The sequence below is a fragment of the Cinclus cinclus genome, chromosome 1 (genome assembly GCF_963662255.1).
Source record: "Cinclus cinclus chromosome 1, bCinCin1.1, whole genome shotgun sequence".
Classification (NCBI taxonomy): domain Eukaryota; kingdom Metazoa; phylum Chordata; class Aves; order Passeriformes; family Cinclidae; genus Cinclus; species Cinclus cinclus.
The window spans coordinates 1002035-1018379 of NC_085046.1; the positions used below are offsets into that span (position 1 = coordinate 1002035).

General features: G+C 48.6%; 1 protein-coding gene across 1 annotated transcript in view; it reads left to right on the plus strand.

Moving 5' to 3' along the window:
- The window catches only part of SETD2 (SET domain containing 2, histone lysine methyltransferase), a 50344-nt gene that overhangs the window by 19464 nt on the left and 14535 nt on the right, over positions 1–16345 (plus strand). The window contains exons 6-13 of the mRNA XM_062505253.1: positions 646–774; positions 1998–2121; positions 3137–3214; positions 3443–3540; positions 4682–4808; positions 6110–6244; positions 6607–6735; positions 7826–8467. Coding sequence (XP_062361237.1) covers positions 646–774; positions 1998–2121; positions 3137–3214; positions 3443–3540; positions 4682–4808; positions 6110–6244; positions 6607–6735; positions 7826–8467 — 1462 coding nt within the window. The remainder of the gene's footprint in view (positions 1–645; positions 775–1997; positions 2122–3136; positions 3215–3442; positions 3541–4681; positions 4809–6109; positions 6245–6606; positions 6736–7825; positions 8468–16345) is intronic.

Genomic DNA, 16345 nt, shown 5'->3' on the forward strand with positions numbered 1-16345 from the left:
TGGAGCAGCCTGGGATGGTGGGAGTATCCCTGCCAATGAGATGATCCTGAAGGTCCCTTCCCACTCAAACCATTCCATGATTGAAATCTGTGGATGATCTGCAGGAGATCAGCCCTCACAACCTCCTGGATCTCCTTTCCCCAGAGCCTCTCCAGCCTATGGCTGCTGTCTCCTTCTCCCTCTGGAAAAGGTTTGCTGCTCCATGGGAGCTGGAGGCAGGGACAGGGTGCTTGGGGATTCCCCTGTGGCACCAGGATTGTGGAAGGATTGGAATTACCTGGCAGAATCCTTATTTTTTTTTTTTTTTTGCTCTCTTATCTTACGGGCCAGACCTAGGGCAAGGAATATCTTGAAGGAATAATCCCCAAAACAAGGGGAGAAGAGCCCAGTTCTCCCCATTGGGATGCCCTGATGCAGAAATCCAGCAGGATCAGCATTCCAAGTATTTTTATCTTTCCAGAAAGAAACTATCTTCATTTGCATGTTGACAGTCACGTGGCTGTGCTTTTTATAGCAAACCACATTTGAAGGCTTCACAGGGAATTTATGATGATTATTTGGGATTTATTTCCCATCTGAACCCTTTCTGTTGGTGCTGTTTTCCTGCTGGGAATTGATTTTCTCCATTCTTTTCCCTTCCCTCAGCTCTTCCCGGTGTCCAAATGGTGACTACTGCTCCAACAGACGCTTCCAGAAGAAGCAGCACGCAGATGTGGAGGTGATCCTGACTGAGAAGAAGGGCTGGGGGCTCAGAGCTGCCAAGGACCTGCCATCGTAAGCCTTCCCTTTTCTCACAAACTTTCCCCACCCTTTTCCTCCCTCCCTCCAGGGAAAAGGGCCTGTGGGGTCTGGATATCCCTGAGAGGAGACAGGCTGAGGTTCTTCCTCACATTCTTCTTCTGGGTGTCCCTCTTCTTTGTTGATCTCCCACTCTGGTTTTGCTCTTCCTGGTTTCCCAACAGCCTTTCCATGGTTTATTCTTGGGATGAATCTGCCTCTCCTTTCTCTGTCCCTGCTTCACTCCACTTGTGTCCATCCTTTTCTTCCCATCTCTGCAAAACTTCTCTTTCTGAATCCTCCTCCTCCTCACCTTTGGGACAGCAAGAGGATCCAGAGGGGATTTTTCCTTCTGATGTTAATTCAGGGTTGTAATTCCAAGTGCTGGTTTAGGTGAGGCCAGGAAAGGAGAGAGGAGTGAGGACATGGACTCAAGGGAGGATCAGGATGGGGAGATGAAGATGAGGTTTACTGGGAGAAGGGAGAATCCTGGAGTGTGTCCAGGGAAGGGAATGGAGCTGGGAAGGGGATGGAGAATTCCTGAGGGAACTGGGAAAAGGGCTCAGCTTGGAGAAAAAGAGGCTCAGGAGGGACTTGTGGCTCTGCCCAGCTCCCTGACAGGAGGGGACAGCTGGGGAGGATTTGGGATCTTATCCCAAGGGATCCTTACCCAGGGAACAGGGACAGGGGCAGAGGGAACAGCCTCAGACTGGGCCAGAGGAGGCTCAGAGTGGAAACTGGGAAAATTCCTTCCTGGGAAGTGTTTCCCAGCCCTGGCCCAGCTGCCCAGAGCAGCTGTAGCTGCCCCTGGATCCCTGGAAGTGTCCAAGGATGGGTTGGATGGGGCTTGGAGCAGCCTGGGACAGGGGAAGGAATGGGACAGTGTCCCATGGAATGGGACAATCTCAAAGTTCCCTTCCAATCCAGTAATTCTATGAATATATCGAATATATAGAACAAATCCTGCTCCAAGGGGAGCTTCATCCTTCTTTCACCTTCCAATTTGACAGCACAAAATCCCAAATTAATCACAATTCCCTGAGATTAAGGCACATCATTACTGCTACACCACCAGGACGGCCAGGCTGGGAGTTATGTTCAGAGAATCCACCTGAAGAGGGATTATTTTGTGTTTTTTAACAGTGGGGGGTTTTCGTTTGTTTGTTTGGTTGGTTGGTGGTTTTTTTTGCAAAGAAAATTGATGTTTTTCCCTCTTGCAGCAACACTTTTGTCTTGGAATATTGTGGGGAAGTGCTGGATCACAAGGAATTCAAGGCTCGGGTGAAGGAATATGCCCGGAACAAGAACATCCATTATTATTTCATGGCCCTGAAGAATGATGAGGTGAGCAGTGGGATTGGCTTTGGGAAAGGCTGGATTTTTCTTGGGAACCCATGGAGCAACGTCCTGAATCCATTGGGAGTATTCTGAGGAAAGGAAACTCCCAGCCTCAGAAATTTTTTAACCCATTGCTCAATTCCAACAAAATTGTGGCATCCTAAATGTATCCCAGTGTCCTTGGGGAGGGGAATGTGTCCTTCCAAAGGAAAAGATGGAACATGGCTCATCATTCCATCCATGGAGAGAAGTTTGGGAAGATGCTCCAAGCCAAACTCACCCTTTTTGGGTGCCCAAATACACCAAAAATCCACATTTTCTTTCACATTAACTTCCATGAAATTGGGATATTTTAAGCTGGCAAAGTCCCTCTGTGCAGGATTGCCCCTGGAATATTTATATTTGGGATATCCTTAATTACTTATGGCTGCTTCAGCTCTGGGATGTGGAGCTGTTCCCTGTGCCTGAGAACAAGGGGGGGGATGAATAGAAATTCCATCTCTTATTCTCCTTGTCTCTTCTGTCTGGACTTTCTGGGTCTGGGGAGCTTGAGAGAAAAGGAACTAAAAATACTTAAGAGTATTTTTTTTTCCTCCTAAAAGAAGGATTTTTGGGATTGTTGTGTGATTTTAAGTGTCACAAAGGAGTGTTTGCAGTTATAAAAGGAGTTTTTATTCCTGGGGTGACTTTTGCTTTGGAGTATGAGACGTGGGAGGAAAAGTTCACTGTCCCAACCCCTCATGGCTGTATCAGAAACTAATTCCAGGATCTGCATCCATCTGGAGAACTCTCCAAATGGGAGAAATGGAAATTGGAGAAATGGAAAATTAGGAGCCGTGTACCTAAGTGCTGTGTTTTTGGGGGAATTAATCTCTAAAATAAATCTCTAAAATAAAGATGGAGAATACAAAATAAAGAGTGGGAAAGGGGATGATTCCTGCATGCCTTGTGTTTGTGGCTGCTCCCCATTCCAAGGAATGAACATTTTTCCCTGAATTTCTTGTATTTTTTTTTTTTTCAGATCATCGATGCCACCCAGAAAGGAAACTGCTCCCGCTTCATGAACCACAGCTGTGAGCCAAACTGTGAGACCCAAAAGGTAAAAATTCTGGATCAAATCCAGCAGCTCCTCCCTCAGGAGAGCTCAGTGTGAAGCATTTTCCCTCTTTATTTTGGGAGTTTTTCTTGCCGTTGTATCAGTGAAACCGGATTGATTTAAACCTGGGTTTTAAACTCCTCGGTGCTGCTTTGTCAAGGATTGTTGTTCTTCAGGGAAAGCAAACCTGGACTCCAGGCTGGAATAACTCTTGGAATCTTTTTTCCCCAGTGGACTGTGAATGGGCAGCTGCGGGTTGGGTTTTTCACCACCAAGCTGGTCCCGTCGGGCTCGGAGCTGACATTTGATTACCAGTTCCAGAGATACGGGTACGTCCCCTTTCCTGGCACAGGAATTCCATCTTTCCTCTTCCCCAGGCTTCCTACTCCATCCCTTTCCCAGATAATTATCTTCCCTGCTTCTTCCTGGCTGATTATTAATCAGCCAAGCTCCAAACTTTGCAATATTCCTCAAGAATTCTTGTTCTTCCCACTCGTGTTTTATGGCTTTGCAAGTACCTGAGGAGCTGTAAAACCCCCCTGGATAACTCATCCCTTCTTCCTGGCCTAATCCAGGGCTGCAGGGAAAGCTTCAGCCTGGAATTTGGATCCCTTTGCTAAACCTGAGCATGAGATTCCTCCATTACTCTTTGAGGAAGTATAAGTTTAGGAATCCCTTCCTTTTCATTCTGGATCCTTCTTCAGTTTTCAGTCAGATCCTTCTGAGTTTTTAGTTGCATTTTAAGATTATTCCTCCTCCCTAGAAATTCCTGGAATTGAGCTTCCCTGCTTCTTACCACTGCAGAGCCACGTTCCTCCAGTGGGTCCCACATTCTTAAAATAAAACCCTAGCATTTTCCCAAGAAATTGTGGAATGGAGTTTAAAATGGACCGTGTGTCAAGTGGGAAATACAGAGGCTTGGTAGAAATATTCTTTGGGAATTGCATTTATTATATTTGTTATAGTTATTGTATTTATTGCTTTTATTATATATATTGTATTTATTATCCATGGCTGAACATTCCAAAACAAATTTTCCACGTGGATTTTGCTGCTTCCATGAATCCTGAGCTCATACTTCATCCTGTTTTGAGCTCTAAAAGTCAATATATGAGCTATAAAATGCTATTAAATGCCAGCTTTTCCTAATGGATGTATAATCCTGAGGATAAATTCCTTAGGAAAATTAGGATATTGATGGCAATGCGGGATAAGAGGTTGTCAGCCCCACCAGCTCTACCTTTCCCTTTCTGGTTCCTGGTTCTTGACCTGTGGAGAGCCTGGGGGTGAGGCAGGCTTGGCTTTCCAGCTGCCACAACTCAGGATCACGGGGAGGCCGTGTTGGGAATAAAGACTTTATCTGGATTTTCCACACGGAGCCGTTCCCATTCCCGGCTTCTGAAGGTGGAGAGGTGGCAGTGGGTGGGGTTGAGCTGTTGCTGGAGCTCCCTTTGTGTCTCCCCACCACAGCAAAGAGGCCCAGAAATGTTTCTGTGGCTCCTCCAACTGCCGGGGGTACCTGGGGGGAGAGAACAGGGTCAGCATCCGCGCGGCCGGAGGGAAGATGAAGAAGGAACGCTCCCGAAAAAAGGACTCGGTGAGTTCACCTCTCCTGCAATCCCCAAGGCTGGAAGATCCCTCTGGCATTGAGCACAACCAAGACCACCCGTGTCCCCAAGTGCCACGTCCACGTGGCTTTAAATCCCTCCAGGGATGGGGATTCCAGCACCACCAACCCTTTCCCTGAAGGAATTTCCCCAATACCCGACCTGAGCCTCTCCTGGCACAGCTTGAGGCCGTTCCCTCTCATCCTGTCCCTGTTCCTTTGGGAGAGGGTGACTCCTGATGGCCTCAGGGTTCAGTCTTTTCCATGGATGTGTCATTAAACGTTGGATTGATGATCTTGGAGGTCTTTTCCAACTCCAGTGGTTTTATTTCACAAGGCCCCTCAAGATCTGTCTTTTCCTGGATCTTCAGTTAAATCCGTGTTTCCTTTCTCCTGGTTATTTAATGTCTCACCACAGTGACTTTCCCAGGTCCAGTATTTGCTCATCCATAACTAAACCCCACCATAAATTCCACATAGATTTAAAAATTTGGGTTGCTGTCCATGTTTTTTAAACATTGATGAAGGATGAACAATAATGGTTTCACCATTTAGGGCATCGCCTGAAATGTGGCAGCTCCAAGGGCAGAGTTTTGCCATCTCCAGGTCGGGAGGTGGAATTTTAGGGACAACACATGGAATTGCAGGGATGGGTTCACACTCTATGGAAAAAGAGCAGAGAATCCAGAGCAAGAGGAATTTTTCTGGGTGAAATCTGCAAGAACCTGCACAGGCTCGCCTCTAATTCCTACAAATTGGAATTATTCCATCCTTGAAGAGACAAAACCTCTATTCCTATGGAGATTTGTTCCTAATTATTTTGGGAAGTTTAAAAAATGCCGGATTCATTTTGATTTGCTATATCAGAGAGGGAGGAAACCAAGAAATAATTCCTAAATCATTTATAGAGAGTGAGGAAGCTAAGAAATAATTCCTAAGTCATTTATAGGGTCTTCTAAAACACTAAATGCGAGGGTGATATTCCAGTGTCCATGTGGAGAGGGAATCTTGGTTGTAAGGATCATAATCTGTTCCAGTTTATAATCCATAAATCATTACAAATTTATAAAGAATTTATACAGTTCAGAATATAAAGAATAAATTTGACCTTCAGTTAAGGATAATTTCTTAGCTTGTTTTCCTGCATGAAAAGATAAACTCAGGACTGGGAGGATTTTTGGTGCAACCACCTGGAATTCCCACCAGAGCTAAAACGTGCAATTTCTTAGGGAAAGTGGAGGTTGGAAAATTGCCTGGCCCGAGCCTGAGGGTGTTTTCCTTTGGCTGTGCAGGTGGATGGGGAGCTGGAGGCACTGCTGGAGAATGGAGAGGGGCTCTCTGATAAAAACCAGGTGCTCAGCTTGTCCCGCCTCATGGTGCGCATCGAAACCCTGGAGCAGAAACTCACCTGCCTCAAACTCATCCAGGTGAGGGAAGGGAAGGGGAGGGGAGGGGAGGGATCCATGTCCTGTTCAAGTGACATCCTCAGAGGAAGAGGGGTGAATGTGGGAGGCAGGTCCTGCCCTTTTTTCTGCATCCCAAACTCAGCCAGACATCTCCAGGATCCATTATCCTTCAGTTTTATTCCCCGCTATGAGCTGCAGTGGTTGGAATAGTCCTGCTGCTGCATCCCTGCTCCAATCCCAGCAGCTCCAGCCACTCAAATCAGCTTGGACCTGCTCAGGTGCAGAGTTCTGACTCTGCCATGGCTTTGTCTGTGATCCCAGTGGAGCAGTTTTCCATGTTTTTGCCTCGAAGTCTCTGACTGTTGCCACATTTGGCTCTGCAGAACACGCACTCGCAGTCCTGCCTGAAGTCCTTCCTGGAGTGTCACGGCTTGTCCCTGCTCTGGATCTGGATGACAGAGCTGGGAGATGGCAGAGGAAGCACCGCCAACAACCTGAAGCTGCAGCTGGAGGTCAGTGATTCCCTGGGATTGGGAGCTCTCATGGAATGCTTGAGGTGGGAAAAGCCCTTTAAGATCGAGTCTGATCATTCCCCAGCGCTGCTCAGGACTCCACTCACCCTTGTCCCCAAGTGCCACATCCACAGGGCCCTGAAATCCCTCTAGGAATGGGGACTCTGGCCTGTGCCAGGGCTGGCCAGCCCTTTTTGGGGAAAAGGGTTTTGGCAGCTCTGTCAAATGCTTGGGATCACGAGGTTTTTCTTTTCCTTCTTTTTTTTTAAATACAAATCTGTGCCAAGTGTTCATGGAAAACAACCTCAGGTGCCTCAGTACTACAGGCCTGAAACTTCTGCCCTCAGGCAGATCCTTAATCAAGGGAAGGAATTTGCTCCTGTGGTTTTCCTTAGACTCCTGAGGCAGATTCCATGAGCCAGACTTAAAGGTTGTTGCTGTTCATTCTGCGCTGGAGCACAGGGATTCTGAGATCCTGACAACTGGAACTGGAATGTTTTGGTTTTCCATAAGTAATTTGGGATTGGATACCCACAGACATCTGGAGTTCAAGGTCACAGAGTCCCAGCTGTGCCTGATCCCCACCTTTTCCCCAGCCCAGAGGTCTGAGTGCCACCTCCAGCTGTTCCTTGGACAGTTCCGGGGATGGGACCCCACCACCTCCCTGAGCCGCCCGTTCTGATATTTAACAACCCTTTCCGTGAAGAAATCTTTCCCAAAATCCCTCACCCATGACCTGGGACCATCATTAGATCAGATCAGATATTCAGATTTTAGATGGGATATTAGGAGGGAATTCTTGGCTGTGAGGTTGCTGAGGTCCCAGCACAGGTTGTCCAGAGGGACTGTGGACTTCCCATCCCTGGAAGTGTCCAAGGCCAGGCTGGATGAGGCTTGGAGCAGCCTGGGCTAGTGAGAGGTGTCTCTGCCATGGTAGGAAGTGGAATGGATGACCCTTAAGATCTCTTCCCACCCAAACCATTCTGGGATTCCGTGCTTAATATTCCAGAAAAAATCTGAATTATTCCAGGTTGGCCACAGCTTTAAATCCTGCTGTCTCTGACAACGCCCTGCTTGTCCTTGCCCTTAGATCATGAAGACCTTGGAGCTGCTGCCCATCCCAACCAAGAACATGCTGGAGGAGAGCAAGGTGCTGCCCATCATCCAGCGCTGGGCTCAGACCAAGACGGCCGTGCCTCAGCTCAGCGAGGGTGATGGATATTCCAGTGAGAACACATCCCGGGCCCACACCCCGCTCAACACCCCCGAGCTCCTGGCCAAGCAGAGCGTGGAAGGGGACACGGACACCCCCAAGAAGTTGGTGTTCCGGAGGTTGAAGATCATCAGTGAGAACAGCATGGACAGCGCCATCTCGGACACCACCAGCGAGCTGGAAGGGAAGGAGGGCAAGGAGGACCTGGATCAGCTGGAGGCAGCTCCGATGGAGGTGGCAGAGGAGCAGCAGCAGCAGCAGGACATCAAAACTGCTGTGGAGGCGCCGGTGGAGAGCAGCAAATCCCAGCCTGCAGAGTTGGAGGCTGAGCCTGAGGCAGAGGTCAAGGAGAGCAATGGAGCGAAGCTGGAGGAGCCCATGGCCATGGAAACGCCGTCGCAGGATGAAGAGGAAGGAGTTTCTGATGTGGAGAGTGAGAGGAGCCAGGAGCAGACGGATAAAATCGTGGATGTCAGCGACTTGGCCACCAGGCTGCTCGACAGCTGGAAGGAGCTCAAGGTAAGAGGCAGCTCCAGCACCTGGAGCTAAGGAAAACGTGGATTTGGTGGTGGTGTGGTGCAGATGGGGCTGGTTTGATGTCTTTTGGTCAATGTTTGGTAACCTCCCTACACAAAAAAGTGCTTCCTGTGTAAATCCTTTGGTGCCAGCTGCCCTGGGTGTGACCTGAGAAATGTGCAGGTGTTGGTGAAACCAGCAGCTGGTTGGGTTTGGGCACACAAAGACACCTCAGTCATCCCCTTGTGCAGGGAAAGGGCAGCTCTGAGGGATTGAGATACCCATGAGCGTTTTGGGTGGAAGTGGCTCACATCCCTCAGTGTTGAAACAGATTGATGGACTTGTCTGCTCCTGAATTCCATCCTCTGAAGTGTTCAAGGCTGCTCCTAAATGCCCCATCCCTGGAAATGTCCAAGGTTGGACGGGGTGTGGAGCAACCTGGGATGGTGGAAGGTGTCCCTGCCCACGACAGGGAGTGGAACTGGATGATCCTTAAGGTTTTTCCCAACCCAGCCATTCTGGGATGCTCTGAATTCAGTTACCCACCATCCCCAGCTTTTCCTGTTCTTTCAACCTCTGCTTTTCATCTGCACCGTGTGGAGCCTCCAGGGAAGGGCCTGTTGGCCATGCCAAGCTCTCTCAAAGGCAGTGTTGGGTGTTTGCAGTTGGAAATGCCCAGATTTGGGCGTTATTTGGGATTTCAGTGGTTTCACTCCCATCAAAGTCTTCTGGAGCAGAAAACCTCTTCAAGAGAAGGGCTTGGTGGCTCCCTCTGTCCTCTGGACTTCTTCTGGAATCATGTCCCTGTCCCATAGGTGGATCTGCAGCCAACATCTTCTTTTTAATGGGATGTAGGATGCCATTCCAGTAACGGTTCTGAACTGGAAGAGGAAAGAGTTAGATGAGTGGTTAAGAAGGAATGAAGGTGGGGAGGCCCTGACAGAGATTTCCAGAGAAGCTGTGGCTCCCCTGGATCCCTGGAAATGTCCAAGGCCAGGTTGGAGCTTGGAGCAACCTGGGATAGTGTGTAGGGAAGGTGTCCCTGCCTGTGGCAGGGGGTGGCACTGGATGTCCTTTAAGGTCCCTCCCCATCCAGTCCATTCCCTGGTTCTGTGGATCTCGCTCTCCGCTCAACACTTCAGTCATTCCTTGGGTTTCTTTGGATCTTTGGAAACCCTTCAGTCTGCTGCTCCTGTAGGATTGCATTCCATGTATTACTTTATATTCCTTGAATTCAAGGACAGGAGGGCTGGGAACCTCTTTATAAATCCAAACCCAGTGATTCCTGAGGATCCAGCAGGAATGGAAGGCACTGCCACAATTCCAGCTTCTTCTGGGCTTGGTGGGACTTGGAGGCTCTTCTGCCCTTCTCTCAATCAACCACCAGCCCAGCTTTAATCACTGGAAGTAGTTTTGAGCAAATTTATGTTTTCTGATGCATCACAGAGCTAAGGAGCTTATTTACCCAATGACACTGATAATGAGTAATGATTGGAAGAGGCTAATTAAAATAATGGGTGTTAATTGTGCTGCGGCACTGGCGCAGGTGGAGGAGACCTCACCTTAAGCTTTGCTTGTGCCATTTCTGGAGCTGCAAACACCAGGATTTAGTAATGCAGAGATTCCCAGGAGAGTTCAGGGACGTTTTACCTCAGTCTGAATTTTTTCAGGAGGATCAGATACTCCTGAACATTCACAGATTTTTGGGCACAGTTGTTCGTGACACAAATCTTAGAGGGGGAAGAAGTGAAGTAAAACACATTTCTGTAGAGAATTTGAGTTGTGGTTTGGTGTTTTCCTTCCTTTTTTTCCCCAAGTGGATTCTGATCATTTACCAAATTTGAATTTGTAGACTCTTGGTGTGGTTTTCTTCTCGAAGCGACACCATCAGATTGAATTTGTGGTTAAATTGGGAAAAGTCCTTTTCCATCATTTTCAAGAGAATTGCTAAGGTTGGAAAAAGCCTCTAAGATCAAGTCCGACCTGTTTTAAACTAAAAGTAAAGTCAGGCCTTAGTCCTGCTATATTTTTTTGGTATCCAGACTGAGTTGCTCCTTTGGAAAAGCTGTGTTCCCTTCCACACTCCGGTACATGGAACAGCACAGAGAAAACGATAAAATATTAATAAAATGGGTGAAGTTTCACAAAACTCCCCGAAGCGTTGGTTTGAGACCAAATTTGATCTGATGGTGTCGTTTTATCCCCCGGATTTGTGTTTCCTTTGGAGCTCGGAGAATCTACAGAGTTTTGTTGAAGTTGTGGAGCCATGTGTCCCGACACATTCCCATATTTTAGATGTGGATTCTCATCCTCTCTGTGTATTTATTAATGAACCTTGGGTCGTGGTCTGGTTGTAGGGATGGGGTTGGATCTCACGAGCTTGGATTAATCCCAGCAAATCCATCCTAAAAAAGCAGGATCGTGACACGGGGCTGTGACAGTTCATTTCTCTCTTATAAAACAATTTTAGGGAAACTGGGAGCTGGGAATTTATCCTGTCCTGGACTTTTCATGGCTCTGGGAGTTAACTGCCTCTGTCCAACTCTCACCTCACAAGGTGCCACCAAAACCCACCCCGGATAGCTAAAAGACAAATCCAAGCTGGAAGTGGGATGGATAATCCACCCTCAGGTGCCTTTCCCAGCATACCCAAGCTTTGGAAAAGCCGGGTTTTTGGAGTGGTGGAACACCTGGCCTTGTCTGGGGAGGCGGGAGGGTCGGAAGCATCGTGACTTAAGCGCTGTCCTCTCCAGCCTTGCTGATGACCCCCTTGTAATTTCCACCGTTTCCATCCAGCTTCTCCGGGCAGCCAGAGCTGACCAAGGGGCTCCTTTTCTCCAACTCCGTGCGGAAGAAGGGAGAGGACATAGCGCGAAGAGCCGGGAAGATGGTTGGGAAGCTGGCTGATGCATGAGCAGTGTGATAGGTGAAAGGAGGACAGAGGTGGTTAACTCGGGGATGCCGACGTTATTTTGGTGCGTCCATTGCCGGCAATGGACGTCGCTCCGGGGAAATCCCAGCTCCTGGCCTGAAAGGATTTAAGTGAGCTTAATTTTTTTCTCTACCTCTATACACAGGACTTATAAGTCCTTCCAGGGCTCCCAACACTCAGTGAGGAGTGCTGGCCACGGCCACACCCCTGGCACAATGCACACACTGACATTCCCAATGGGATGAGTTTTCAGCCCGGGCTCGTGGGCGCCGTTCCCGCTCTCTGAGGAAGCGCTGCATGGCTTCTCCCGGGCTCAAAACTCCTTCCCAGTGCCAAAGGCTGGCTGCTGGACACCCAGCAAGGTGGTTCCAAGTGGATTGTGCTCAGGTAAGGCTCTGTGGGCCGGTCCGTGCGGAGAGGCTGGAGGTGACACATGGTGCGATGGCCTCTTGGAATCACCGGAACATGCCGTAGGGCCAAGCTTGGGAAGCTCTTCCCAACGTCCTCTTGAGGGCTGAGGTTGAGTAGCTGAGCTACTCTGAGGGACAGAGAGGACTTCTTGGTGCTCTGCCTCATGTGGGACTGAGCTTTGGGAATCTTCCTTTGCCCCAGAGGAGAAGGACAGCTGGGATGGGAGTTGTGGCTCTGAGGATCCACAGGCTCTTTCCCTGTGACTTGGAGAAGATTTTGGTTTTAGGAAAAGTCTTTTGGAAGAGCCAATCTTGGGTTTAAGAGGTTTTGGTTGGATACTTCTGGCCTTGTGAGCGTGTGCAGTGACTTGGAGCTCGAGGCTGAGTCCTCACCCTGACTTGGGCCAAAGTGGATTTTTCTTTTTTTTTATTTTTTCTTTTTTTTTTTTCTGCACCCATCTGGGAGCTTAACAATCATGGAATCAGGGAATTGGTGAGCTTGGAAAAGCCCTTAGAGATTACTGAGTCCAACCATCCCCCAGCACTGCTGAGGCCACCACTGCCCCCTGTCCCCAAGTGCCACATCCACAAGGATTTTAAATCCCTGCAGGGATGGGCAGCTGTGCCAGGGCTGGACAACCCTTTCCATGAGGAATTTTCCCAATATCCAACCTGAACCTGCCCTGGAGGCCATTTCACACCGAATGGGACATCTTGGGTTACCAAAGGCAACTGAGCTTCCATCTTCCCCATGGATGGTCTTTGCAAGTCTCCTCTGATTTATCCCGGAAAAGCCCCTTGAAGCTGCTCTTGCCTGTCCCTTTCCCAGTGAAGCCATCCTGGAGTGCCTGGCACACACATCCCGTGCTTTAATCAGGAATTTTATAAGTGGTTATAACTTAGAGCAAGGAATAGTTGGGGGAAATGGTGGGATTGGGGAGCAGCCAGGCTGTGGTTTGCTGTGGGATTTTGTGGCCTTCAAGCAGGGGTTTCATGGTGTTGGTCCTTCCTCTTGCTCTGCTCCATCCCTTGGGATGGAGAGGGGAGGAGAGGGGAGGAGAGGAGAGGGGAGGAGAGGGGAGGAGAGGAGAGGAGAGGAGAGGAGAGGAGAGGAGAGGAGAGGAGAGGAGAGGAGAGGAGAGGAGAGGAGAGGAGAGGAGAGGAGAGGAGAGGAGAGGAGAGGAGAGGAGAGGAGAGGAGAGGAGAGGAGAGGAGAGGAGGTCTGGGATGGATTTGGTTGTGTTGTGCTCCTTCCAACAGAAGTTCATAGAATCATAGGATAAACTCATGGAATCACTAAGGCTGGAAAAGACCTCCAGGGTCATGGAGTCCATCTGTTATTTCAGGAATGTCTGGCAGCTGAGGGACAGATTTGTGGAGAAGTTTCCTTCAAGGCACAATCTTCCTTTCTCACTGAATCCTTTGAGTAGTGACTCCATCCTGCAGCTCTCTTCCCTTTCCCAAGCCAAGGCTGGGTTGTGCCTGAGGCTGGACAGACTAAATCCCATTTTTTTCCCCCTCTCTTTTGTGTCGAACAGACTCGTGTCACTTTTCCTTCTGCATTTCATTTTCCATGCAATCCCTTCAAAGCTGTGCTGGAAGCTCGGGAGCCATTTGGAGCCCGTTAGCAGCGGTCGCGTTGATTGAGGAATTCTGCAGCTCCGAGCCTCCAGCTTCCGTTTCCAAAAATAAAATTGGCTTTTCTTGGGAGTTCCCCCAGCCTGGCCTGACCACCATCTGCTTTTCATGGAGCAATTTGGACAAATCCCTCTGCTTGTTCCTGGTTCAAAGCCTTTGCTGCCTCCATCTTTCCCATGTGGAATGGATGCTGGAGGCTCCATTGAATGGAGCTGGAGTTTCTCTCCAGCAGCACGGAGCTCACTCCTTTGCTCAAAATTATCTTGGATTTTGGGCTTCCTGGACTTTTTAGGGCTGGCCAGTTTGTTGGGATGGATGCTGGAATGGGTTCCCCCAATGTCCTGGTGAACCTAAAGCATGGTGGGATTGCCAAGTCTCCTTATTCCAGGTGCTTCTTGTCCTCCTTCTCTTCCCACTGAGCCTTTTCCTGCTGATTTCCCATTCCCCATCCTGCTCTTTAATGGGACAGATCTCTTCTAGGAGCAGGGGAGTTGGTGGAGCTCAGCTCTTCCCAGCACTTGTGTTGTCCTTCTGCTCCAGGCAGTTCATCCATGATCCCATTCCTTGGTGGCTCCTCATTCCCCCTGGGATCAGCCAGGACTGACTTCTGGGGATTTTTTGGATATACTGATCTGAAAATGAACGTTTTTAGGAGTTTTATGTGGGAAAGAAAGAAAATTTAAAAAAAAAGGGCAAAACTGGCTGGAAGGTGATTTTGGGGCTTCAGAACCTGCCCCTGTGGTCCCCTCCATCCCACATGAGGGAGTAAGAGGCAAAGTCATACCCATGGAATTCTGTAGGAAAATAAAATTAAATTAATAATAATAAATTCACACATTATGTCTGGATGGGGCTTGGAGCACCCTGGGGTAGTGGGAGATTCTCTGACCATGGTGGGGGTTGGAATTGGATGAGCTTCAAGGTACTTCCAGCCCAAACCATTCCATGATCAGACATTATATGAATTACATCATTTATAAATACCTAAATCCTATATAATTATGGCTTATCCTGCATCCCTCCCCATCCCAAACATGGAGCTGCTGATTTAGCTCTTTCTATTTCATAAAAAAAAAAAAAAAAAGGATTTGAAGTATTGCAGCCCACAGCAAACACATAAATAAATTTAAAAAACTTTAAAGGGCATTTTTGGGGCATTTTAATGCCTCTCTTTTTTTTGTAGATACTTCAAACTTCATGTGCTGTGTTTGGGCTCCACAGAAAAGCAAATTTTCTTTAAAAAAACCTAAAAATCTTGGCCCAAATCCCTTTTTTTTTTTTTTTTTTTTAGCCAGCAGCAGCACTTTTGAAGTGGTTTTGCCTCGTGGACAAACCACAACAGGGTTTCTTCTCCTTCCCTTATTTTTTTTTTTTTTTTTTTTTTTCTGAAGGAAATTCTCATTTTTAGCCCATCCAGAGCTGGGGGTGGACATGTTACTAATGAGCCCCCTGAGCCACCCGTTAATTAATTCCCAAACAGCTTTAAAAACCTCAAGAAAAAAAAAATAAAGGAGATATTGGTAAACCCCACATTTCTGAGCATGTGGAAGCTTTAAATTCCCAACTGGAGCAGCCTTCACCCCCCTAGGAATAGTTGAATCCATCTTTTTTTCCCACTCTGCCTCATCCAGGGCCTAAATGAAAGGATATTTTAGGGAAGGTGCCCTGGGAGAGCTGGAATGTCAGCACAGCTCCCCAAAGCAATTTATTTGTGTTAAACTGAGCATCTCCTTTATGATTTAATCTGGGTTTTTTTGGGATGCAGCTGCTGCTCCATCAGGGATGTTTCATCAGGCACAAACCAGCTGGTTCATCACATTCTGCTGGAAATAACTGGGAATTCTTGGGAATATTCCTTCAGGAAGGGAACAAAGCAAGGGGTCGATAGAAGCTGGAATTAAACAAAAATGAGCTTTTTTTTCCCAACCTTCCAGCACTTGGACAGTCAGGAATGCTGTAGAACCTCTGTAGGGTCATGGACATCATTGAGGTAAAATGGGATTTACACTGGGAATGCCAGAATATTCTGATTAAAAATAGAGGGGGCATGGAAAGGTGCTAATGAACATAATTTCTTAACTGGGGGGATGCACAGATAATTCCAGTGACATGGGAAGAGTTGTTACTGCCTAGTCCAGGGGGGTTTAACAAGGATGTTGTGCTAAACCTGGACTTAAGGGAAGTTCTCATCCTCATTCTCAGCTCTTGTTCCCTTTCTTCCCACGGTGCCATCTGGACCTTCCAGGACCTTTGTGATCATCCAGTGCCACCCCTGCTGTGGGCAGGGACAGCTCCCACTGTCCCAGGCTGCTCCAGCCTGGCCATGGACACTGCCAAGGGTCTTCTCAGACAGCTTCTCTGGGAATTCCAGCCCAGCCAGGAATTCCATCCCAAGATCCCACCCATCCCTGCCCTCTGGCAGTGAAGCCATTCCCTGTGTCCTGTCCCTCCATGCCTTGTCCCCAGTCCCTCTCCAGCTCTCCTGGAGCCCCTTCAGGCCCTGCCAGGGGCTCTGAGCTCTCCCTGGAGCTTTCTCCTCTCCAGGGGAAGATTCCCAGCTCTCCCAGCCTGGCTGCAGCTCTGGGGGCTCCTCTGGATCTCTCCAGGTCTTCCCTGTGCTGAGGGAGGAGCTGGAGGAGCAGAGGGTTTGGATTTTGCTGCTGTTGGAGCCGTGCTGGGTGTTGGTGTCTGATCTCAGGTCCTTGGTCAAAGGGGTCACCCAGAGCTGGGCCTGATCTCGCTGCTCATTTCCCTTTGGATGCTCCCACATCAGACCTTGGGAACATCATGGAAATGTGACCCTGTCCCCAGTGAGGAGCTGGGAGAGGCCCAGGGATGGTCCATGAGCTGGGGGAGGAGATGTTGGCCACCAGAGCCAGGAATTGACCACAGAACCATGGA